Source organism: Mytilus californianus, unplaced genomic scaffold (genome assembly GCF_021869535.1).
Source record: "Mytilus californianus isolate M0D057914Y unplaced genomic scaffold, xbMytCali1.0.p SCAF_6, whole genome shotgun sequence".
NCBI lineage: Eukaryota > Metazoa > Mollusca > Bivalvia > Mytilida > Mytilidae > Mytilus > Mytilus californianus.
Window position 1 is genome coordinate 84,532,668 of NW_026262712.1, and position 27,000 is coordinate 84,559,667.

Consider the following 27,000-nt stretch of genomic DNA (forward strand, 5'->3'; position numbering starts at 1 on the left):
TGTTAGTTCGTCAAGCTTATAGGACCTTCTTAGTAGTGGACTAATATTTTTGAGTCAAACTTTATCGTCATATGTGCTGCGATCAGTTAGAAAATAGAGGAATCCCAAATTTTACATACTAGTTTTGTTTGATTATTGTACAAATAAGGTGGATCATTTGTATATATTTCTTCAGATGGAATTTTCTCATACCTTGCCAGAATGTATATTTTCCATGCTTTTTAAAAAAATATAAAAGTATGTGTCACCGTGCTATTTTAAAAGCAACAAGGCGTGCAAAATTGCCAAAATATTCCATAGATTGTTCATGAAAAAATACTTTTTTTTGTGAATAAATAGAAATATATGAGATAGAATTTTGAAATAAAATACGAGAAGATAGTTTTTTAAATATGCTTTTAGAAAATTAAGAGAACAAATTGTGTCACCGACCTCATTTTCTTGCTACAAGTAAAAATTAAAAATTTCTCTATCATTCCTTTATGAAAAATTTACTATTTAAGTTATCTCCCCTTGAATAGCTAATTTGACAATTTCATGTCACGGCTAGTTATACATGTGGAGCATGATCTACTTACCCTTCCGGAGCACCTGAAATCAACCCTAGTTATTGGTAGGGTTTGTGTTGCTCAGTCTTTGGATTTGTATGTTGTGTTTTGTGTAATTTTCGACTTATGATTTTGGATATCCCTTTGGTATCCTTCGCCTCTCTTTTGATTCGATCAAACACAAATATTTGGTATTTGATAAATCAGCCTGAATAATGCAACAAATTACTTATTTTTCTGTATTCCAATAAACAGTCTAACCCATTCATTGCCAATTAAATTTTGTTTTTGTATTTTGAAATATTTTGGCCTCGGGCATCACTGAAGGGACATTAATTGCGGAAATATGCATCTGTTGAAGAAAAGTTGGTACCGTTGATGTTATTTCTACTACTGAGTCGATACCTCTACTGGTTGACTGTAAGTTCCCAGAGTATCATAAGCCCAGTAGCCAGTACTTCGGTGGTGGCACGAAAATACGGAAATTGATTTATTCTAATTTGCTGTTATCAAATTTTGAATTCATTTCAAATTAAGGAATAAACAGTCCTCATGCATGTATACATTTTATTCCTTGTCTGGGCTTGGCTTAACGTTGGTACCTTTTGGTTTTATCAACTCTTCAGCGTTTCTATTAGGTTAATGGATTTTCAAAGCATTTGGCAATGAGCATCACTGAAGAACTGGCGAAATGCGCTTCTAGTGCAGTAAAATTGCTACTGCTAATTTTTATTCAAACACTGAATGGGTATAGCAACCAAAGCTGAAGAGTTAAGATTCTTGATTCTCACTCATTGATGTTATAAGAAGCGTTTTTAGTGTTTTGTTTTGGCTTTTCATCGTTTTGCTTTGCCATAATTTTGTCGGTTTCTCTTCGAATTATTAGTTTTGATTCTCTCTTTGGTATTTTCCAGCTTTTTAAAGCACAGCTTTTCTCCCCTCCAGTGTGTAAAATAACATAAAGGCAAAAGATACCAAGGGGTCATTCAAAACTTATAAGTCATAAGACAAACTGACTACGCCGTGCATAATAAGTCCAGCAAACACTGCACAGAAAAAATAAGGGATTAGCAACACGAACTGCACACAAAATCTTAGGGATAAGCATATCCTGATCCACATGTCGAATTACGTAACATTTTACAGTTAGGAACAAAGGTTAAAATGAAACCTCATAATTGTGTCATGTATGTGCATATATTTTATTTCCAGTATTTAAAACTGTGAGATATGACTTCTTTTGTGTGTATCCATTGCAACAATTTGCATTTATTTGCTTTTTAATTTTGCAAAAATGTGTGTGACAATGTCAAAAGTTTCCATAAAACTTTGTTAAAAAAGAGGCAGATGATTGATTTCTCATAAGTTGAAGTAAAACTGACAACGTCGTAGTAAAACATGAAAGACAGAACAAGTCACACAAACACTACATACCTATAATTAAATCCTTAAATTTGATAGCAATACACCAAACTACCAAATTACCTGGCATTTTGTAAGATCAATATTATTGAGATAGCTGTAGAGTTTTTATCAAAATCCAAGATGATTTGATAAGTTATAGAAATTTTTAATGGTGATTTTCTTGAATTTAGTCAAAACCGAAAATTCTAGCTTTTTTGACCTATTAATTAAATCCTTAGATTTGACAGCAATAAACCAAACTACCAAATAGCCTGGAATTTTGTAATATCAATATAGAATGGAGATAGATGGGCTGATTCCGAACAGTCAAGACTGGTCAAGACTGGTCGAGCATTGGTCGAGACTGGTCGGGCATTGGTCGAGCATTTGTCGAGACCATTTTCAGACTATACCATGATTATCAAGTACTCAATCAGAATAATTAGGTAAAGTATAGACCAAACTCAAGTACTGTTAAGTGCTGTAGAGATTATGTCGAGTCTTGTCATGTAAAATTTCTGTACAAAATATGGTCTTTCAGACTCTGAGTTTGCAGTGTTAACCAACAGTGTACAAATATAAGATAAAACCAAGTCTTTTTGTCGAAACACATAATCTTTGGTTGCTTAGGGCAGTCGCAATTAGTTTAAGATATATATTGCCATTCTAAAAAAAATTACCATATCAGAAATGGATTTAGAATCTCAACATCAATAGATTTCTGGGACGAATTGTTTTACATTATGCAATTCAGTGCTTTCTTAGAATTCCTTACGCGTGAGGCATGTCAAACAGACAATAGCCCTTAAAATCATACAAAAACAATCTCAATGTTCATATAAACCTACTTTGAAGGCTATCTTATCATTCAGCTAACTGAAAAAAAATATTCTATTGTTTTTTGCTCCACCAAATATAAAAAATAAAAACAATTCCATTTTCATAGGATCTATTTGACTCGATTACGTGTCACCAGTTACAAAGCAAATTGTACAAACAATGCTACCAGCAGTGAACATTCGCCACTGTATTGGTGTCGTTGTGTTACACAATTACTACTTCATTAGAACTGTACATTGGGCAAATTGTTTCTTCTTTCCCTTATTTCATAATTTTAGCATGTTATACATATATGATGCAGAGGATGACATTGAATCTTTGTCTTTTATTCGTAAAACATGACAGCATAAAGATAGTTACCAGCCAGTCACATACTTCTTTATCTCACTGTGTATTCCTAGGCTTCTGTATATTTATAAACTGAAATATTTATTATCGTAAAGATTTAACGATAATTTATCAGATGGGTGTTCTAGTCACAAAACATTGTATACATGTACTAAAAAATAGCAAATATCACCTGTGCGACGTCTACTTGCTGTTCTTCATCTAGACATATGCTTGAATGTTTAAAGATAGTCTTAAGCTAAAACCTTAGTTAGATTGAAGCGACCTCTAAAGTCACCATTAATTTGATAACTGCTTTGTTTATACTTATAAATAAGAAGATGTGGTATGAATGCTAATGAGACAACTCTCCATCCAAGTCACAATAAAAAAAAAGTTAACAATTATAGGTCAAAGTACGGCCTTCAACACGGAGCCTTGGCTCAAACCGAACAACAAGCTATAAAGGGCCCCAAAATGTATGGTTAAAAGACATAGTCTTATATACATGTTTTGTTTTAAAATTATATCTTTGGACATATCACAATACAAACTACATGTTGGCAAAGTAAAAAAATATTCTATTGTTTTTCGTTTGTACTCCAATACTAATGTAAGCGGAAATTTCAATTATTTATATTAGTGGCCACATTCGAAAGTGACGTGGTCTCGTACTCATAAAATTTCACGGAAAAGTCAACACACTAGTCACCGTCGACTTTCGTTTTAAAGATTTTAAGACTTTTGGTGACCCCCTATAAGTTGCAAGAGGATTCTTTTTACATCGTCAAAAAGACTTATTTTTCGCGTTTGACTTGTTTTCTTTCGAGACCTTTTATAGCTTACTATTTGGGTTTGCCCATTGTTGAGGGCCGTATTGTGATCTATCGTTGCTAACCTTTACCACATTTGGTCTCTGGTGGATAGTTGTCTCGTTGACAATCATATAACATCTTCTGAATTTAAATTTATGTATAATATTCTGATTTTTCTCTTAATAAAATGTTGATATTTATATTTTGTATAAACTGTCATACGATATATATTTAAAATACATAAACTTAATGATTATTGAAAACTTCAAAAATACTCATAGTACAGTTGCATTTGTTTTTCAATTGTTTAATGCCAGTGAAAACTTTTCAATAGCTACGTTCGCCGTGACAAAAGTGTTTACAGGTATCATCTATTTACTTACTACTGACACACGCCAAGATTTTGTACTGTGTATTATCGGTTGATTGATTATTGTATTGTCAACAGTATGGTCAATCGGTCAGCCTCCAGTCACGTATACTATCGTTAATTATCACGAAAATCAAACTAAAACGTGCTAGTGATTTTGGCGAGAGAAATATAACGGTTCGATTTCATTCATCTTGTTTACTTTTTTTCGGGTTTTTCGGACAATACTGGGAATTCACCTTGAACTCGTTACGATTTTGACAGAAAATCAATAATCGGCTGACTGCATTATATAGCTATAGGCAACAATGGACTAATTAATAAAGGTGATGATTGTATTGTTTAATGAGATGGTGTGGTTAAATGGCGTCACATGTCACCCACCTGAAGGATTTATTTACAACTTTGATATGAATAATTGTTTTGAAGTGGATACTTCACAATTGTTTTAGCGACGCACGTGTTCGAAGCATCGTTTTACGTCTCCTGATTTTCTTTTAACAATTGTCCGGAAAAGAAAACTGTTATTTTGACTAAAAAATGTTCAAAAGCAAGAAAACTCTCCTACTCTTAACTTTATCCTTTTACTTTGATAGAAATAATTGATTTGAAGTGGGTATTTTACAGTCGTTTTGACACCGCACGTGTTTAACGCGTTTTACGTCTCACCAAATGCTTTATACGATGGTCCTGAAAAGAAAACTGTAATGAAGAAATATATTCAAAATTAAGAACAATCTCTGACTTTAGTCTTTTTCGTTCAACTAGACGGGAAGTATATATCCGATAAACTTAATTGAAGATTAATTGCGTGTTCCAAGAAGTCAAAAATGACGGTTTCATGGTCAGTGTATATTTGCGTCCATTCGTTTTTCATTTTGAAATATCAAAAACAAAAAACAAAAAAACGAGAGTGTTTTCATTTTTCGTTTTTGATTTCTCAAAAACCAAAACGAAAAACAAAAGTGTTTTCATTTTTCGTTTTTGATTTCTCTAAAACCAAAACGGAAAACGAAAGTGTTTTCATTTTTTGTTTTTGATTTCTCTAAATCCAAAATGAAAATCAAAAGTGTTTCCGTTTTTCGTTTTTGATTTCACTAAACAAGAATTTTGTATTTAATTTTAATTATTTCTCGTTTTCTAATGTACAATGTTTCCTTTCTTGTTTCGCAGTCATTGATAGTAAATAATGCCAATGTAAACACCCCGGTGTTCTTTCAACATAATGTAGACAAAATAGACCGCCTGACTTATGAATTGAACTACGGTGATAAATGAATCACAGCCTTTCAAATTACCTTGTTTATATCTTTAATAAAAAATAAATTAATATTTATTATATTAAATATATATTTCAATATTAAACGAATCATAAATTTAAATTGTACAATACAATATTATATAAAGATGGTACAAATAAATAGATTGATTACAACATCACATTAACAAGGGAGGTTACTACTTTAAAAACTTATAAGAAAACTACCCCGGTCGTTAAAGTATACATGCACAGTCACTGTGGTTATCAGATCTTTAATCGAAGATTATGTCGACGGATGCCAAAGACTTTATCAATCTGAACAATAAGGGTGCGTGATCTTTACTTTTAAATTTAAAAAGGTTGATCTCAGATGATTAGAATTCATAACCAAGGTCCATTATACGAACATTCAGGACGATAATGTGTTTTGCTTGATCAATTGATTGAAAAACAAATTTCCGCAATTTCACAATTCAAACCGGGATTAGCATTCAATCATTTTGCCATTCGGAGCCTACTCGGTATTAGTTTTGCTTATTTTTGAAAGCTATATGGTGACCTTAACTAGAGCCTGGGTGTGGATGGGGGTTTACGGAATAGAGAATAGTGGGCAAAAAATATAAATAATAGAGACAATGGACCAAGAAATAAAAAAAAATAGAAAAATGAGGTGTTTAAATATAAAGAGAACAAAACAATTGGCAAAAAGTATAAAGAAATAAACATGATAAAGAATAGAGAAAAATGGCCTGAAACACTGATTAAAGAATAGAGAAAAATGGAATAGAATATCAAAGAATACAGAAATGAAGAAATACGCATCCAGACCATCATACTAGTTGCCTAAACCAACGTTATTTTGTCTCCGGTAGAATGTTATTGGATTTCATACGTTTTCTTTTTATTTATATGCCTTTCAATTAAGACATGAGCTTTCATAATTTGCCAGCTTATTACATTATAAAAAAAGACTAAGCCGAACATCACTTTGGATTTTTTCTCAAGTAGACCTCAACTACCCACCCTACCACACCATTACCGAAAAGTTAATAAAATAAATCTACGGCAATACTTTTGTCCGCACTAGGTGCAAAGGAAAGCTGGGTACCTGAGGTCTTCTGGAGAAAAAATCCAGGGTGTAGGATAAAGCAAAACATTGTAATCCACATAGTCAAGTGTGTGGCTGTTGTTTTTAGGGTATAAATGGTTCTTTTTCTCGTTGAAGACCCTCCAGCTACTTTCAAGATGAAGAACAGGAATAAAAGCCCTGTTCATTGATGATTGGTATTTTTTCTATGTGTTGTGTGCGATTTTGTCCCATGCACATCTCTTTATTTTCTATTTTAGGGCCTAAACACGGCTCAATGCAAGTTTAGCCCTTCAATATTAAAGGTCATATGTTACATTATTGTTTCGGATAAGAGTGAATTTGGTACCTATTAAAACGTTTAAACCCGCTGCATTTGTTTGCACCTGTTCTAAGTCAGGAACCTGATGTTCAGTAGTTGCCGTTTGTTGATGGGGTTCATAAGTGTTCTCGTTTCTTGTTTATTATATAGATTATACCGTTGCATAGTTTTCCCGTTTGAATGGTTTTGCACTGGTCATTTTGGGGCCCTTTGTAGCTTGCTGTTCGGTGTGAGCCAAGGCTCCGTGTTGAAGATCGTACTTTGACCTATAATGGTTTTTCTTTTACAAATTGTGACTTGGATGGAGAAATGTCTCATTGGCACTCATACCACATCTTCTTATATCTATATTTGTTTTTTTTGAGTTAATTGGGAGATTGGGATTTCTAGCTTTAATCTCACCCATGTCAGCTTTTTATTTTTATTTAAAGAAAAGATAGCTAGTTTTGTATTCTTTAATATGCTGTAACAGTTTAATTTTCCATGAAAAAAGGACAGTTTTTTCTATGTCCGGTAGCATCGTATCATATCTGGACATCGGCTGCTGTCTGCTCTTTGGTCGGGTTGTTGTCTCTTTGACATATTCCCCATTTCCATTGTCAATTTTATTATCGGTAGGCATGTAAAATTGCCAAACCATACACGACCGTTCATTAGTCATCGTAGATCTATTCTAAGTCTTAATAAGTCTACACAAAGCAGAAAAGGAACTTTTACAACAAGGAATATTACACAACTGAAGCCATAGTCATAAAGATCGATTGACTGATTGGTGTTCCTTTAACGTCGCCGCAAAACATAAAATTATTACCTGATCTTCATTCTCAACATCTTCAATCTCTATTGTTCCCAAGGAAGCAACCATTTGATTCTCTGGGGTGGGGCAGGGATTTGTACCCGATGTCAATATTTGTTTTTAACCCAGACTGAAAAACATGCCTTTATCCATGGCCACACATAAACACAATAATATTTTCAAGATTTATTAAAAAAAATTGTTTTTTTACACTTTTATATTTTTATGTTGTTTGAAATATTAATTTGACTTGAATTTATATGAATTTACTAAATTTACATGTTTATACCAAGCCAAGTCCGTTTATATCTTGTTTCTCGCCTGACTATACAAAAGGCCAGGAGAGCTTTGGCCATCATTTGTCGTCTTTGATAGATATGGTTGACTGATAAGCTGTCTATATAAAGTAATGGGACAATGGCATGAAGACATCACCAAATCACCATATACAATACATAAAAAGACACCTAGAGCTTACCATATGGTCTTCAACTACCCACCAACAGGTAGTAAGCTCTGGTTGGCCTTAAACACAAATCAAAGGGCACAGCAAAATGAGAAAATATTCAATTAAAACTGGGTGACCAGGGAGGAAAACATTAGAACTTTCTTAAGAAATACAAATTTCACCATCCCCCTTCCTTCTCAACATTTTAATAAGGAGATGTGATATGATTGCCAATGTGACAACTATCCCCAAAGTTCAAATGAAGTGGATGTAAGCAAGTATATATAGGCAACCGTACCACCTTCAGCAATGAGAAAAAAAACCAGTAGGGTATAGTCGGCTATGAAAGGCTCTGACATGAAAAATATGAAATGGTTCAGTTGAGAAAAAACGGCCTAATTTATATCACAATATAACGAAAAACAAATATGACAGACATCAACAAACGACAACCATTGAACTACAGGCTCCTAACTTGGGACAGGCACATACAGTATGTGGCGAGGTTAAACATGCAAGTGAGCACTCAACCCTCCCGTTAACTTGGGACGAGTTTTGTTACAGAACAACATAAAATCAAACTATAAAAATCAGTTGAAAAGGGCTTAACTCATCAGATCGATACAAAACAGAAAAAAACATCTAACAAAAGCAAAGACCGGACGTGGCAGGGTATTTATACATCCTTAACAAACAAAAAAGAACACAAAGTACAGATCTGAGAGTAATCTCAGTACTGACAGCTAGTTTAAAGCCAATAACAACTAATACAAAAATCATGTATCTAAGACTAAAATATCAATCAGTACACATCCAACATCCAATGGATTTAGTGTAAAGACGTCATTAACAGTCAGAGAAAGACATGACCTTATGCAATGCCAAATCATAGGTATCAACAGATTGTAGTACCTTGATGTGTATAACAATAATATGTAGTATAATTTTAAGTTACTGATAACAAAATTAATATTTATACCAATAAAAACAATATTCAAAGATCTATTTACAGTGTTCAATTGGTAACCTTTTAAAATAAGTTTATTTAAATGATTGATAAGTTTACCCTGATCGTTTCTAATTTACATGCATACAATTTCTATTTATATTATTATTGATAAATACAATATTGCAGAAGTAGTGGAAATAGATCTACAAGTGAGGGAAGTTGTTTGTGACTTCAGGGAACTTTATTTGGATATGCCTGTTATGGTCTAATTGAGATTTACAAGACCTTCATTCAATTTCAGCACATTTGGTGAATGTATGTCCCATTTATAGGCATTATGTTTTTCGGTCTGTGCGTCCGTTTGTTCTTTCGTTCATCCGTCTGTTCCGCTTCGGGTTAATGTTTTTGGTCAAAGTAGTTTTTGATGAAGTTGAAGTCCAATCAACTTGAAACTCAGTACACATGTTCCATATGATATGATCTTTCTAATTTTAATGCCAAATTAGAGTTCTGACCGCAATTTACGGTCCACTGGGCATAGAAAATGATAGTGCGAGTGGGGCATTCGTGTACTATGGACACATTCTTGTTCAAATCCTTTATTAAAGAAGTTAGTAAATTTACTTCAGATAAAAATACTAAATTAGACGAACCAATCTAATTAAAAGATATATCTCTGATTTCGTTATACTTATATAACTTTTTTGTATGAATTTTAATAAGATTACTGGACAAACGCGTTCAATCTTCGGACTTAATTCTTAACAATTTTACCGAGCGGAGCGAGGCGAAAAAAAATAACGTCTTTCAAGCCAAATTTTATACGTATGCTATACACACAAATTTATTGTTTAAACTTGGTAATCAATTAATATAAAGTACAGTCCTAGATAATCAAATAATCATGAAATATTTGGTCTAGTAATAAAATAATCACTAAAAAAATGGCCAAGTAATCACATAATCAAAAACTCCATGAGGATTCATTAAAGATGACATATTTTTGTATTAATATTAATTCACTTATAAGGCCTTTGCATAGGAAATAAACTAATTAATTCTAAAACCAGTTGTTGGCATAATACGGGTCATATTCTTCACATTGACATAATTTACTAAACGTTTATTGAAACCTGTAATGTGAAGACGTGAATGAAAATGCGGAGTTTGTGAGACCAGGTTCAAGCAAGCAGCCACTCGCTAACAGCCACTTCGCTAGCAGCCAGTTTTCAGATGTTTATATAAACCCAAATGTTGCATAAGATTCAAACGTACTTCAAATGTTTTTATTAATATATACCCACTATATTATCAGTTTTTAATATATAATTAAGCAGTCAAAGACACTATTCAATGAATTTCAAAATTTTATTTCTTGTTCATCAATAATATAAATACAATAGAAATCGCTTTCAATACATCACACAGCGTGCTGCACGCTTTACATTTCAAATAGTCAACACTTTTGAGTGTATATAGAATCTTAAAAAATTATGAAATTATTTAAATGTTGGCAAAATTGCACTATTGTGTGAAATAGCTTTCCATATTCTCGGCATCCTGTCAAATAGTTCATGAAAAGTAACAATTGTTCCGATTAGAAGAAAAAAAAGTTGCACTCGTGCTTTAACTTTTTTTGTTGCCAAACAAAACTGTTTTGATAAAACATTCTACTTCTGAAACAGTGGATTTCGCCTACTTATGATTGGACGAAAGGTTTATTTTTTGTACTCAAAGTATGGTGGGCAAGGAAATTATTTATTAGCTTTAAAAAATAATCCGTGCTATACCCAAACTGGGAATTTTGATCAAGTAGGCGCTAGGTTTCTAGCTTACGTTTGCACCTAGTGCGGAAAAAAGTATTGCCATAGAATTTTTGTTTGTTAACTTTTCGGTAAGGGTTGGGTAGGGTATCTGACCTCAACTTTGGACCTACTTTAGAAAAAAAAAATAAGCCGAAAAATACCCTGTGTTTTTTCTACTGTAGACCTCAGCTACTAAGCTTCCCTTTGTTTTGGTGCTGACAAAAGTATTGCCTTAGAATATTTTTTTATCAAATTTTCGGTAAGGGTGGGGTTGGGTTTCCGCGGACAACAACTTTGGACCTACTTAAAAAAAAACTAAGACGAATAACACCCTGGATTTTTTTCTCCAGTAGACCTCAGCTACCCAACTTCCCTTTGCACCTAGTATTGCCGTAGATATTTTCTTATTAACTTTTCGGTAATGGTGTGGTAGGGTAGGTAGCTGAGGTCCACTTGAGAAAAAATCCAGAGTGATGTTCGGCTTTGTCTTTTTTATAATGTAATAAGCTGGCAAATTATGAAAGATCACGTCTTAATTGATAGTCATAGAAATAAAAAGAAAACGTATGATAACCAATAACAATCTACCGGAGACAAAATAACGTTGGTTTAGGCAACAAGAATGATGGTCTGGATACGGGGTTCTTCAGTTCCTTATTCTTTGATAATTTATGCCGATTTTCTCTATTCTCTAATCAGTGTTTCAAGCCATTTTTCTCTATTCTTTATTTCTTTATACTTTTTATCAATTTTTATGTTCTCTTTATATTTAAACACCTCATTATTCTATTTTTTTATTTTACTTCTTGGTCCATTGTCTCTATTATTCATATTTTTTGCCCACTATTCTCTATTCCGTAAACCCCCATCCACACCCAGGCTCTAGTTAAGGTCACCATATAGCTTTCAAAAATAAGCAAAACTAATACCGAGTAGGCTCCGAATGGCAAAATGATTGAATGCTAATCCCGGTTTGAATTGTGAAATTGCGGAAATTTGTTTTTCAATCAGTTGAGCAAGCAAAACACATTATCGTCCTGAATGTTCGTATAATGGACCTTGGTCATGCATTCTAATCATTTGAGATCAACCTTTCTAAATTTAAAAGTAAAGATCACGCACCCTTATTGTTCAGATTGATAAAGTCTTTTGCATCCGTCGACATTATCTTCGATTAAAGATCTGATAACCACAGTGACTGTGCATGTATACTTTAACGACCGGGGGAGTTTTCTTATAAGTTTTTAAAAGTAGTAACCTCACTTGTTAATGTGATGTTGTAATCAATCTATTTATTTGTACCATCTTTATATAATATTGTATTGTACAATTTAAATTTATGATTCGTTTAATATTCAAATATGATAATTTATGTTTTATTAAAGATATAAACAAGGTAATTTGAAAGGCTTTGATTCATTTATCACCGTAGTTCAATTCATAAGTCAGGCGTTCATAAGTCAGCCGTTTTCAAAGGGTTATCAAGGACTGCTTTAGAAGTTCTATGATATTAAATTCTTGGTTTTTTTCAAAAAAAAGGTGTCATCTTTAAAATTTATTAAGTTGTTTTATATAAATAAAAAAAATGTTCACTGCGTTATTAACTAAACTTTACTGACACCATTAGTGTATACCAGCCTTAAGTTAGTATGTTTTCCAGTCACCATAAAATATATCTGAAACATTAAAAATGTTTTGAATGCCATTTAATATATTTGAATAATGGACGATATCTCTAACATTTTTGATGTAGGCCTACATAATTCAATGCGAACATGATCATGTGTATAAAAATTCTTTTAACTGAAAACTTAACTTATTTCATGATATTTTTTTGAACTGACCAGAAATGACTTCCTTTGAACATCTTGTTTAATTTCTATTTTAAAGGTGATACACATTGTATATATATATATACATATATAAGTGTTGATGATTATATTATGTTTATTGCGCAATTGTGGTTTCAATTCTATATTAAATACATTTTGGATTTCAAATTGTTGTTCTATTTTCTAGCCAAGGGAAATAGCTGTTGTTTGAAATAGTTCCTAAATTGATGAGATACAATAGATATATACAGAAATAGGTCTACGTTCTAAGTTAAGACTTGGTCGAGTAGGGTTCAGACGAGGTCGAGTATGGTTCAGATTAGGTCGAGCATGGTTCAGACGTGGTCGATAATGGTTCAGACTTGGTCGAGAATTGTTCAGACACGTATACAATGGTTAAGTACTAGTCGAGTAAATGTGCAGAATGTTAAGTATGGTTTAGACTACAGTCGAGTAATATCAAGTAAATTTCAGACCAATTCAGACTGGTCGAGTAAAAATCAGTAAAGTTGAGTACAGATATAGACCATTTCAGACTTTTACTGGTTTTTAGTGGTGGGTCACGCAATTTCTTTAAAACTAAAACTTGACCGATATGGAAAGTTTGAAATTGAATAACGTTTTCTCAATATAAAATTAATTAAACAGAACGAATTCAGAATTGCTATATACACTTTCGTTTCACCAATGATAAAACATAAAAAAACTCGTATTTTCATAGGCTCTATTTGCAACGATTACGTATCAACAGTTAAAAAGCAAATCGTAGAACCAATGCTACTAGAAGTAAATATTCTCCACAGTATTTGTTTCGAAGTGGTACGCAATTTCTATCTCATTAGCACTGTGCATTGGACAATTTGTTTCTTCGTCAACTTCATTTCATGCAGATTTTCGAGAAGATCCAACAATAATACCCTTTAACTTAAATTTGCCGTGTAGCATTGTTTTTGTTGAAATTCCTTCTATTAATATCAAAATGATAACAAAAGTAAATTTAAAATGAACATTTTAACCCAACATAATGGTCCTATGTCTGTCTAAAGTAAAGAATTTTTCAAGTTGCTTTTTAAAATGATATTATTAGGTTTTTTCTTTAATGTTAGGGAATATGGCATTAATTGCAGATGTGAGATAGTCTCTGCCAATCTTATTCCCTACTTTTGTAGACATTTGTCATTTATTTAAGATCTTACCTTAACACTTTTTTGTTGATGTTTTTTCATGTTTTTGTATTTTTGTGTTTTTTTTCTCATTGAGTAACTCTCTTATTCACTATAGCTCACACAAATTTTTCATCCATACTCAATATTTTGTTTCTTCAAATTCCATCAAGTATCAATTATAACAATATCGAAAAATATAATTATAAAAAATATTATAAATAAAATTTAGATTTCTGTTTGAATATGTCTTCAACTCCAAGGTAACTTAAAATTAATTACATGCAAGTTTGATACAAAACAGAAATCAATTGAACAAAAGGTTTAACATTAGAACTATGTTCTTATTCAATACGTCAAACGAACATAAATCATTTATAAAGAAAAATTCAACACCATTCTTTGGTTATCAGCTGGCCCCGACAGCACACAAATTATTTTTATAAGAAATAAAAACACAAATGTCCAATTTGCTGTCATCGACCGCTGCCATCGCATATAAACACAATCTACAATAGAAAATATTCTATAAGTTGGAGAACTAAATCTTTACAGTAATACAGAATTTTTATATTATTTAATACATAACATATGTACTTTTTCTAAAGTAAAAGTGGGAAACGATACTATACTGTCGGAAAAGCGAACCTCTAATAACAATTCTAGAGTACCTATACTATTATTTAGCGCTTAAATCTAGCATGAAATCATCATGATTAATATTACCTAAACAGATAATACCTTACTTGTTTATCCAATCAAATTTAACATTAACATGTTTTGATTTAAACACACGTGTTTTAAGTAAACAAATACACGTGTTCTCGAGTAATCGTTATAAATACATTTATATATAAAGATAAGAAGATATGGTATGATTGACAATGAGACAACTCTCCACAAGAGACCAAATGACACAGAAATTCACAATTATAGGTCACCGTACGACCTTTAACAATGAGCAAAGCCCATACGGCATAGTCATCTATAAACGGTTCCTAAATGACAAATGTAAAACAATACTATGTTCTTACTCAATACTTCAAACGAGCATAAATCATTTACGAAGAAAAACTCAACACCATTATTTGCTTAACAGCTCGTCCCGAAAGCACAGAAAGCTTTGAATGATGAAGAAAGGGACGAAAAAAAATAGAGAAAAAAAAAAAAAAAATATTACATGCCTATATTTTAAGATACTGACAATATGTGTTGTATATAGATATACGAAGATGTGGTATGAGTACCAATGATACAACTCTCCATCAAAGTCACAATTTGTAAAAGTAAACCATTATAGGTCAAAGTACGGCCTTCAACACGGAGCCTTAGCTCACACCGAACAGCAAGCTATACAGGACCCCAAATATGACTTGTGTAAAACCATCCAAACAGCAAAACCAATGGTCTAATTTATATAAAAAACACTTATGAACCACATCAACAAACGACAACCTCTGATTATCAGGTTCCTCACTTAGGACAGGTGCAAACAAATGCAACAGGTTTAAACGTTTTAATAGGCGCCAACCACCACCCTACCTGAAACAATAGTGTAACATCACAACATAGAAAGACACACTATAAAATATCAATTGAAATGGCTTAACTCAATCAAAAGACATATTATCAAAAACAAGTGAACATACACTGAATGAATGAATTTGATCTGTGACACAATGTTAATACAAAATTGATAAAACAAGGGGGTTAGATGTAAAACAATATCAGAAAGACAACCATAACCTTGGACAAAATGCCGGCAAATAAAATAACGTACACAGGTAAATAAAACAATTTTTGTTGTAAGGCATACATGGAGTACAGAAATAATTTTTACAAAATAAATAATTTTCTTGTTCCTAGCACGAGAACAAAAGTGAAAATTTATCGTCATACTAAACACTTATCAAAGGTGGTGTATACTCTATTTAATTTACATGTAGCCACTTTTCTCGTTGTATCAAACAGGACTCCAGGATAATTTTTATCAAAAAAAAGATAAGATAGAAACATATTTCCATATTTTTTTGTAGCTTTAACAAGTATTTATGTACAAATGATGTATAGAATAAGATATGTGTTTTTGGAATATTCAATGTAAATATATACTGCAATAGTAAAATAAAAAGCTGCTCAAATTTTATGATTGAATTGCGCGTATATGACTAAATTAATTGACTGTTAATTTTTTTCTATTATCATTGTTAAATATTAATTTTTAATTATTTTGTTTTCTATGCCTCCTTTTTTATTGTTATTTATTAGATAGTGATATAATTATGTATTTTATAATAATAGTGGCAATCATATTAGCTCACGTATATTGATCTTGGGCTTCAGAGATATATTTTCCTAACTGTATAAAAATAAGGAGATGTGGTATGATTGCCAATGAGACAGCTATCCACCAAATATTCAAATGAAGTGAATGTAAGGAATAATAGGCAACCGTAGTATTAGTTTATCCTAACTGAACTGTAACTTTGATGGTTCTGTTTATACTCCTGCCATTGAAGAAGACTTGCAACATAACTTTTACTTTACTTAAATATATATTCCAACATATCTCACAAACATTTGATGCATTTAATGTTAATTTTGTTTTAATTAAGATTTTTTTCTGATAAAGGGAGATAAATGTGAATCATGTCTTGCATGCATTACAAATGCATTATATGTCCCTTACTACGTTCAGTATAAGGTATTAGTTATATTGCAAATCTGAACTTCTATAATAGGTACTTGGGGATATATACTTACTCATGTCCACCATTCCTGACTTCAATCATTCTCAAATATTATTGGGGCTTTTCGGTACTTCTTACTGGTTGCTGATTTAGATAACTATATTGTAGTTTATGTTTGGTTAGGTAAAACGTAGGTTTAACTGTCACTAATTGAGTTTTCATGGTGATGTGTAGCAGACCTAGGTTAAATGATATTTGCGACAGTAGAACCAAATTTTACTCAAACTAATTTTCTTTTATGCATTCAAATATAGAGTTTTAAGTGTGCAATGTGTATTTCTTAATTTTACTATATATGTGCTTCAATTAAATTTATCTACTTTTGAAAGCAGTCTTTGATGTCGGAAATTTTGAATGATATTGTAGTTTTTTTTTCTGTTTTTTTGTAATGGCAGCAACTATTGAGAGGTTATTCTGTATTTTCATGATACATATTAAGAGTTCAAGGTTATTAAGTCAATATACTTCTAAAGAATGTACTGCATTTTGCTGGACATAAGAGCAATAATCAAATCACATCATACAGTCCTCCTAAAATGACCAAAGTATATATCATGCACACATTACTAGCCCTCATGAAATGGAAAACATTTCAATATTTTGAATATCTTAACACCTTTTTTTAGTATTCCACTTTTGCACTGCTGTGTAAGAAAATCTTTCCTTCTGAAATATTACAGAAGAAATCAATCTCTTGCAATTGGGTAAACAGTAAAACTACAATGCATTCTAAATGTAGAGTTTACAACTCCTAAATAACAAAGATTTTTGCTCCAGCCCGGTGAGGGCTAACATGGAGAGGGAGATTCTGGAAATTTGAAAAATATATCAGTAGAATAAACACCTATGCAAAACAGATGAGTAATTGTATTCAAAGAATACAGTGATATGTAAAGTATTTGTTTTACTTTGTTTAAAACATAATTTATTACAGTTGAACTTTTTTAGTATATACTTTGAGATTTAAGGTAATGATTGCTTGTTTTTTAAGTGAACCATGAATTCTTCATTATCACCTTTGTAAATGTACGTTTACAAAAAAAAAGTCAGTCAGGTTTTTCTGACTTCCTTGTGTCTGACAGCCATGGAGTTGATTGGCGTGTAACAACAACTATTACTCTTACAATAAGTACACAAAAAAGGTTATAATGATTTTATGGTCTACCAGGCAAACAACCAAAGCTTGCTTCATTGTTCTATGTAGGATCTCAAGTATATCTGCTGTAATTTTTGAAAGGAGAAGGTTTACATCAGTCAAGTTAATAAAAATGTTATTTTGAGTTACAGATATAAATTTACTGAAAAGTATTTTCTTACATTATATTTAAGCTAATTTTAACTGTTTTGATATTATTATTTTTTGATAATGTTGGCATGAAGGTGTCATAACTATGCACTTTGAAATGCATTTTGAAAATTAATTTATGCTATGTCTCAATTGTTTTTGATTTGGAAAGATTTGACACATTCTCTTACAAAATTGATTTATTTTATAAGATCTGTCTGAGTTCATCACACATTTATATAGTCAAAGAGTGAAACCAGCATTTTTAATAAAAGTTACAGATTATAAATTGTGTAGAAAGTGAATATTTTCATAAAAACTTGAATATTGCCTTTTTTGAAAAGAATCGCTCTGTAATCAGTGAACCTTAAGTATTAACAAAGTATTAAATTATTACAAATGCCCATATTATAAATTCTTTTTGGAGTAGTGTTGCACATTTTTATTTTTAAGGGTCTTATAAGACAGTTTTGAACCTTCCCCTTTCATTGTTTTTTTCGCAAGAGAACAGTCACATACATGTTTGGTTTGAAGCTTGTACGAGAATAAAAAGTTATTGTAAATAGTAAGGAAGTTAACTGTGCAAAGAACTTCTTCGAAACAGACATTGTCTTGAAGTTTTTCTTAATTTGTAAACCTCAATCAAATGTTGCTTTAATTTGATTTAATCTAACTTAGATTTTATTTATACAATTTAGATTATTTTGTTATGATTTTGAAAATCTTTATATTATATGTTGAATAATTTCTTAATAAAGATACTTTAAATATTGTCTAAGGTTGAATTATTTTGTAGTACAATGATATTCGTTTATGAAAAAATGAGGCTACAGTGTATAGTTTACTGATGTTGAAATCTCATTTATTGAAAGAGGAGTTGTTTGTTGTTGATTGGTGTGGTCTGGTTTATTGTCTAATATTTTTGGTACTATCCTTTTATGCATTGATGTAGAAAGAATGTTGGCATATATGTGAATTTAAAATAAGAAGGTGGGAAGCCAGTTGTCAGTTAGTTTGTACACATGCAGGCATCGTTAGAAAAATAGATGTGCTATACAAGACAGCTGATTTGAGTTAATGGTTAGAGCAGGTTTTAGTAATTTAAAAATGTTTTGCAAACCCCTTTCTTGAAAAATGATGTTCTCATTTCTGTGAAAAATTTTGACAGTGAATTCCTCCCACTGACAGAAATGTTATTTTCTGATAGTGTATCTAATTTTCCATTTCTCGGTTTCCTCTTAATTGTTATCAGTGATATCATGACTGAAATTAAGTCAAACACATAAAATGCTAGTACAGAGGCAATGGAGTCTGGTGTGAACTTTCTGTATAAAGCTTTATATTTAAGAGGGTATATGAGCTGGATAATACATATTTGGTATGCAGATGCCTTTTGGTCTAAGTTTCCATCTTGTATATGTCTGTTGTCTTAGCCTAATTTTTATTGTTAATGACTGCATAAAACATGTATAAGTTTTTTTTATTACATGATTTTTGGTGGAAGTAGTCTTTCAAGTCTTCTGAAATCTTATATTGTCGGCTGCTTCAAGTCTTAAATCATTTAACTGGCCCGGGAGTGTTGCCGTATCCGTTTCATTGCTTTACATTTTTATAACTTTCATGCATTATATCGACACCGATTTGTAAACATGATCGGTTACAAGTTTGTAAAAAATAGTGTCTTCATCATTTTATGAAACAAAGACAGAGAAATAAATGTACAGTTAGGATTAAAAAAAACAAGCACTAACGTTGGTGTTTTAGATTCTAGTGTTAAAATGTTTTAATATCTCCCATTTATTTACGTATCCTTGATTGGACTGATGGAAATGTATTTTGGACGGACAAATTTGAGTGCCAGTCAAAATGCCGCATAAGAAGTAATTCTTTTCAACAGCTCTGCATTTGCTATTCAATTATTTGTGTATGAACGTTCCTGATGAAGGTAACTCAAGAAAACACTTCAGAGACAACACATTTACAATTATAAAGTGGTATTTTATTTTGTGTAAAAATAATAGATGCAAATGTATGACTGACAGTAGTGAAGTATCTACCTTCGACAGAAAAACTAAACATTCCTGGTATATTTGCTAACCTCAAGTTAAACATGGTGAGGTGCAATCTATGGAATTATAGAACATTTAATTTGATGATCAACAGTATTAGGAGATTTTTGTATTTAGTTCAATCTGTTTTGGTGGAGACATGAGTATAAAAGTATATTATTTTCGGAAGAAAAAATTACGTCGAATGCAATACTGGTCCAGAGCAGGTTGGGTTGGTGTGGTCAGCTTTCATTGTAATACAAGTTATTCTTTTTATTATCTCCCTCGACCTCAGAGCTATCAGCTATCTGATTTTAATTTTTTGTGCGAAATAAGTCTTTTGTATATTATTTATAGAATCCTTTCACAATATCATACATGTATATGACAGGCTCCACCTAACCTTGATATCAGTTCATGGTTTGGAGATCAGCATTAAATATTCGTGATTGGATCAGTTCACAAATATTATGATAGGTAAAATATATTTGGTGTATAGGGTAAATATCCGTTTGCTGGGGTACATCTGATATAGACCACATGTTCATGGTTTATTGATCAATGTTTCATTTTTGTGATTAATAATTTTCTAAAAGAGAGGCAAAAGTACCAAATGGACATTCAAACTCATAAGTCGAAAACTAACTGACAACGCCATGGCAAAAAAATATAAGGAAAAGACCAAAAGGCAAACAACAGTATACAAGACACAACATAGAAAACTATTGACAGGGAAACACGAACTCCACCAAAACCGGGTGATGGTCTCAGGTGCTCCTGAAGGGTAAACAGTTCCTGCTCCACATGTGGCATCCGTCGTGTTGCTCATGTAAGTACGACCCCGGTGATAAGTCCTATTTGGTAGGTCACATTCGGGGAATTTATGAATAATGATTATAAACCCGTTTAAGAATATTTAACTTAAATCTAACGTGTTGAAACACTTGCTTCAAGGCTGATAAAACTATAGGGGACAGGCTTTATGAAACTAGGGGACTGTCGGGCCGAATTCATACAGCGTAAAATTCGACGTTTTCAATTTTACAGAGTGTAATATATTATATATCACCTTACTATCGTACACTCTTCTTCAGAATTTGCTTTAAGAAAGGAGTGCAAAGAACATATAAGAAACCTTGTCGTTATTGCAAAAAATCTTCTTTCAAGACCATCCAGATTAGGAATACAAGTTAACTGAATTCTGTACTACAGATTGTACGCATTTGTTTTTTTCTATATTATAAACACGAAATTTTAAGATTCAATACTACAGAAATCTAGACAGAGTCTTCTTATTCCAAATTGCAATCATGAGTCTGGCCGATTTTGAGTATTATCTGGTACTGCATACAGACAATGTCTATTGTTGATCTCTAGATTTCTTTTTGAGTATTTGTGTTTTTTGGTTACTGTCTAATTGACGTATAAGCCACATCTCATTTATTCATATGTAGTTATACATTTCTATATAAAAATAAGGAGATGTGGTATGATTGTCAATGAGAAAACTATCCACCTTAGTTCAAATGAAGTGGGTGTTAGCAATTATAGGCAACCGTACGGTCTTCAACAATGAGAAAAAACATATACCGTATAGTCGGCTATAAAAGGTCCCGACATGAAAAACGTGAAACAAATCAATTAAGAAAACTAACGGCCTAATTCATAACAAAACAATTTACGAAAAACAAATATGACAGACATGAACCTACGACAATCACTGAACTATAGGGTCCTGACTAGGCACAGGTACAAATAGAATGTGGATTGGTTGAACTAGTTTGCTGGCGCTAAACCCTCCCCCTCGGAAATACTTAAATGTTGAATATTGTTGGTATTAATCAAGGTATATTAACTTTTTCTCAGAATGACTTTATTTGATTTAGGTTTTCGATGATTTCACATATTTATAATACAAGAATCATTACATTTAGCTCAACTGGTTGACTGATGCAATGGATAAACATACAAGAAACAATATCAAACAAACAAAAATTATAAAAAAAAAAACAACAAGCAAATTAAAACAAAAAGAAAGACAATCAACAAAACAAAATAAAAACACTATTAATCGATAAACATAAATGCTGACGTACCAACAAATTTAATAGCGAGATCACATGTGTTGATACATATAAGTACATTGTACATTAATATACATTTGCATTTGTGTGACATTCAATAGCTACAAGCACACTCATTTGTTCAATTTCCGTACTCATTTAGAATTAAAAAAGAATATGAAATGAATACGTATACATTGAAATTTGAAATACCGAGTAAAAACCGTAAAAGTGATTAAATAACACTTTTTAATACAGCTCATTTTAAGATTTATATTTAACAGAAATTGAAAAAAAAAATTCTCTTACACAGGTTTTTTTCTGCAGTTAATATTTCAAGTATGAAACTTGATTTTTTTTTTATAAATTCAACCCTCTGTCATTTTTGATTTTCATTTTGATAAACATCCACAAAAGTCATTTTATATAAGTGAAACTAATGGACTTCCTGAAGCCTTTACTCTTAATCGACATTAAGGGTAAGATAGGACTAAGGCTTAACGTTTCTTCCTCAAGCCATCTTCTAAATCGACATTGACTGATTTGACAGACGGTACTGCTTCACGTTTCTTTCTCAAACCATCTTCCAAGTCGACGTTGACGGATTTGACAGACGGTACAGCTTCGCGTTTTTTTCTTAACCCTTCTTCTAAATCGACGTTGACGGATTTAACAGACGGTACAGCTTCACGTTTTTTTCTTAAACCATCTTCCAAATCGACATTGACGGATTTGACAGATGGAACTGCTTCACGTTTCTTTCTCAGGCCATCTTCTAAATCGACGTTGACGGATTTAACAGACGGTACAGCTTCACGTTTCTTCCTCAAACCATCTTCCAAATCGACGTTAACGGATTTGACAGACGGTACAGCTTCACGTTTCTTTCTCAAACCATCTTCCAAATCGACGTTGACGGATTTGACAGACGGAACTGCTTCACGTTTCTTTCTCAAGCCATCTTCTAAATCGACGTTGACGGATTTGACAGACGGTACAGCTTCACGTTTCTTTCTCAAACCATCTTCTAAATCGACGTTGACTGATTTAACAGATGGTGCTGCTTCACGTTTCTTTCTCAAACCATCCTCTAAATCGACATTTACAGATTTGACAGAGGGTACAGCTTCACGTTTTTTTCTTAAACCATCTTCCAAGTCGACGTTGACGGATTTGACAGACGGTACTGCTTCACGTTTCTTCCTCAAACCATCTTCTAAATCGACGTTGACGGATTTAACAGACGGTACAGCTTCACGTTTCTTCCTCAAACCATCTTCCAAATCGACGTTGACGGATTTGACAGACGGTACAGCTTCACGTTTCTTTCTCAAACCATCTTCCAAATCGACGTTGACGGATTTGACAGACGGTACAGCTTCACGTTTCTTCCTCAAACCATCTTCCAAATCGACGTTGACGGATTTGACAGACGGTACAGCTTCACGTTTCTTTCTCAAACCATCTTCTAAATCGACGTTGACGGATTTGACAGACGGTACAGCTTCACGTTTCTTTCTCAAACCATCTTCTAAATCGACGTTGACTGATTTAACAGATGGTGCTGCTTCACGTTTCTTTCTCAAACCATCCTCTAAATCGACATTTACAGATTTGACAGAGGGTACAGCTTCACGTTTTTTTCTTAAACCATCTTCCAAGTCGACGTTGACGGATTTGACAGACGGGACAGCTTCCCGTTTTTTCCTTAAACCATTGTCTAAACCCAGGGGAACGGAGTTAACAGCATGTATAACAACTGGAAAAAAATGTTATAGCCTGATCATGAATGTTTTGAATAATTATCATAAATGTGTTTTCACATGTAAGTTATGTAGTAATACTTTAGAATTATAAAATCATTGTTTTCAGGTCCACATTTGTACCTTTTATTCATTCAAAAAGATTTTGTACTGCAAACTGGTTTGGGACTTTATCATTTCATAATTTGTTATAAAAAATGTTCAACACGTACCATATAAAAGTAGAATGTTTTCTAGTATATAATACTAGAGAAATGAAGTTGCATTTCAAACTTTAAGTTCAAATCTACAATTGCTGTTCCATCTTTATATGAAACACGGTTGTACGTAAAATGTTTAAAGTAGAGTTAATTATATAACTTGAAAAATTAAAAAAGTACTCATTTTATGTAATAAAAGAAACACTATATAAATTTCGTGCGTCCGAGGCGCTTTTCTGGATTGACCTTCATTAAGAACGTCTAAACCTAAACATAAGAAATTCAGGGATGCGTAAATACGCTGCAACATTGGGAGCTATATATATGATGACCCGGATAGATGGGTGGCTGTTTAACGTCCAGTGGCAAATTAAATGCATATTATTGACGAGAATAGGTTAATGCGATATACGTGTGATCCCTGCTTTGAACAATATCGACACTCTAAGCTGGATTTTAAACGTGTTAGTTCACAAAGTGTCCGCAGAAAGGCATGTCACCCTACCAGGACTCATTCTGATGACTCCTAGCCGACCAGTCTTTGCTCTTACTTCTTAATGTCACGTTCTTAAGCTGCAAATGCCAACTTTAAAGTCTTTGTATCGACTCAGGCGGTGTTCGAACCCATGACCCTACGCAAGACCTTACTCACTCGAGGCGAACACGCTACCATGAGACCACCGAGGCGGTTAGGGAGCTATATAACCCAAAACATTTAAACAGAATTAGCCAAATTCATCTAACTTAAAGGTTAAATTTGACTGAGAGAATTGGAACCTTATTTTCTTAATCATTTCTTAATCTATGAATATTAAATAAGTAATGAAGAACTGACTACTGAGTTGATGATATAGATTGATACCCTCAGGGACTAACGGTCCACCAGCGGCGGTATCGAACCAGTGCTTTTAACCAGGATGTATTTTCAAATTATTGAAATTCTACAAGTCAGAAATAACTTTTTAAACCAACTTTTCTTTTAATAAGTTATTGTTTTTTTTTTTACAGTAATCATAGAAAAAAAAGTCAAAATATACTTACAAATCAAAATTGCACAAAAAGAAAGCAGTGACCTGGAATTCATTGTTAACAGAATAGGAACACACTATAAAATCAGCCTCAATGCACTGTTTATCTTGATGTGTAGATTATGCTCAATATTGGTAAAGTTTATACTTATATATACAACATTTTTACAAAAAATACGGATAAAAACACGATGATTAATCACACACACGGTGGTTACCTACCTAATTGATATTTCTGTGAAATTTTAATCGTATGATTCTACGAAATAGTAATGCTTTGATTTATTGCTTGATGTTGTTTTTGTTTACATGTACGACTTCCTTTTTATTGTTTTTTAACACTCACTGACATCCTAGTTATTCTTGGTGTAGATGTAAGAAATTCGTAAATTAAATCTAAAATTTTAGGACATATAATCATACTGTGTTTTGACAAATTCATTCTCATGAATACATATTATTTAGTACCCTGTGTATTTTCCCTTTTATATTTAGTGAACAAATTGTTAATTGATGTGTACACTTTAGCGAAAAGTCTTATTGAAAATAGTGCTCGATAAATTTAGTGAACAAATTGTTAATTGATGTGTAAACTTTAGCAAAAAATCTTATTGAAAAGGGTGCTCGATATGATATAATATCACAGAAATTTTTAATCAAAATCTACAAGGAAATTGAAAATAGTTCATATCCCCCAAAATTCAGAAGCGTCTTTTTTTAAGCTTAAAGTTGTTGTATCTCAAATGTGAATTGCAAAGATTCTATTCAAAAAAGAAAGACTAGAATGAAAGGGCTATCATACTTTTAAATACGACAAAGTATCCCCAAAAATATGTTATCGTAAACTTTACTAAATTTGACATTGATGAATTTGATCATTGTTGATGTTCACGTTGTCCTGTTCTATTTTTAACATCATAACTAAGGTAAACAATAAAATAATTCGTATCCTGTATTTTTTTGTTTGTGTCTTTTGCGTATCAACATAAGGATGCGATTTTCCCGGAACTCCATTCTTCAGAAAGAATAAAAAAAATTTATTAATTTCAAACATTTCATAATAGGTAAACTGGGGTTTATGTCAGACTTTCAAAATATGACTGAATTGACTATGTGGCTTTTTGTTTTACCTGCAATAGGTAAGAATTTATAAGAATAATTTTATTTTCAAACCAAGTTTTATAAAGTAAATGCAGAAAAAGCGCTTCGGAAACATAAAATTTTAAAAGTGTTAGATATGTTATTATTATTTTAAATATATATTTTTGTCAGATGAGTTTCAGCAGTTGTTTAACAACAGTTGTCTATATTCATAGCATTTAATGAATAAAAAACTTGTAAAAATATTCACGCGGTGAAAAAGGTAATACAGTCGTTTTTAATTTGGTGAAAGTTTGTGAATCTATCCATGTTGTAAGGAATTTTACACGAAAGCGGCGTTATGTTTTAAACAAACATTTTATAGATATGTTTTCATTTTTTAAATATGTATGGAAATATTTTGTTGATTTGCACCCAAACAAGTTATTTATATGTTTCTTGAACCGTCTAGACAAAAGTATTCATACCATTGTCTACGATAAAATGCTTCTAAATTTCGTGTAGTAAAACGATGGTGTAATGAGGGGTGGAACCAGGATTTTTTAAAAGGGGAGTATATATAGTATATAGTTAGATAGTACCGCGCGGAGAGAGGCGAACATTTTTGGACGATTTCACGATAAAAAAGGATCATATAAATCGCGAAAAATATGAGATTTTATATTTTCTGACGACAAAGGGTACGCTCTACATTCCTTATGGTCTCATTGCATTTGCGCAATGTTTACAATATGCAATGTTTCGTTTGCGCCACAAGGTTACATATTATTTGCGCCAAACATCAAAACTACATTC

General features: G+C 32.2%; 2 protein-coding genes across 3 annotated transcripts in view; one reads left to right on the forward strand and one right to left on the reverse strand.

Moving 5' to 3' along the window:
• The window catches only part of LOC127705062 (uncharacterized), a 69,033-nt gene extending 43,821 nt beyond the window's left edge, over window positions 1-25,212 (reverse strand). The window contains exons 1-3 of one of the 2 annotated variants that reach the window (XR_007983625.1): window positions 25,118-25,212; window positions 23,576-23,872; window positions 22,437-22,756 (exon numbers count right to left, since the gene is read on the reverse strand). Coding sequence is in view for 1 of the 2 variants with exons in the window: in XM_052209336.1 (XP_052065296.1) it covers window positions 25,118-25,160 (43 nt within the window). In the remaining variant the exon portion in view is untranslated. Of the gene's footprint in view, window positions 1-22,436; window positions 22,757-23,575; window positions 23,873-25,117 lie in introns of those variants that run through there. The other variant, XM_052209336.1, reaches the window with a different exon arrangement.
• The window catches only part of LOC127705068 (peptidyl-glycine alpha-amidating monooxygenase-like), a 143,020-nt gene that overhangs the window by 105,027 nt on the left and 10,993 nt on the right, over window positions 1-27,000 (forward strand). The window lies entirely within an intron of this gene.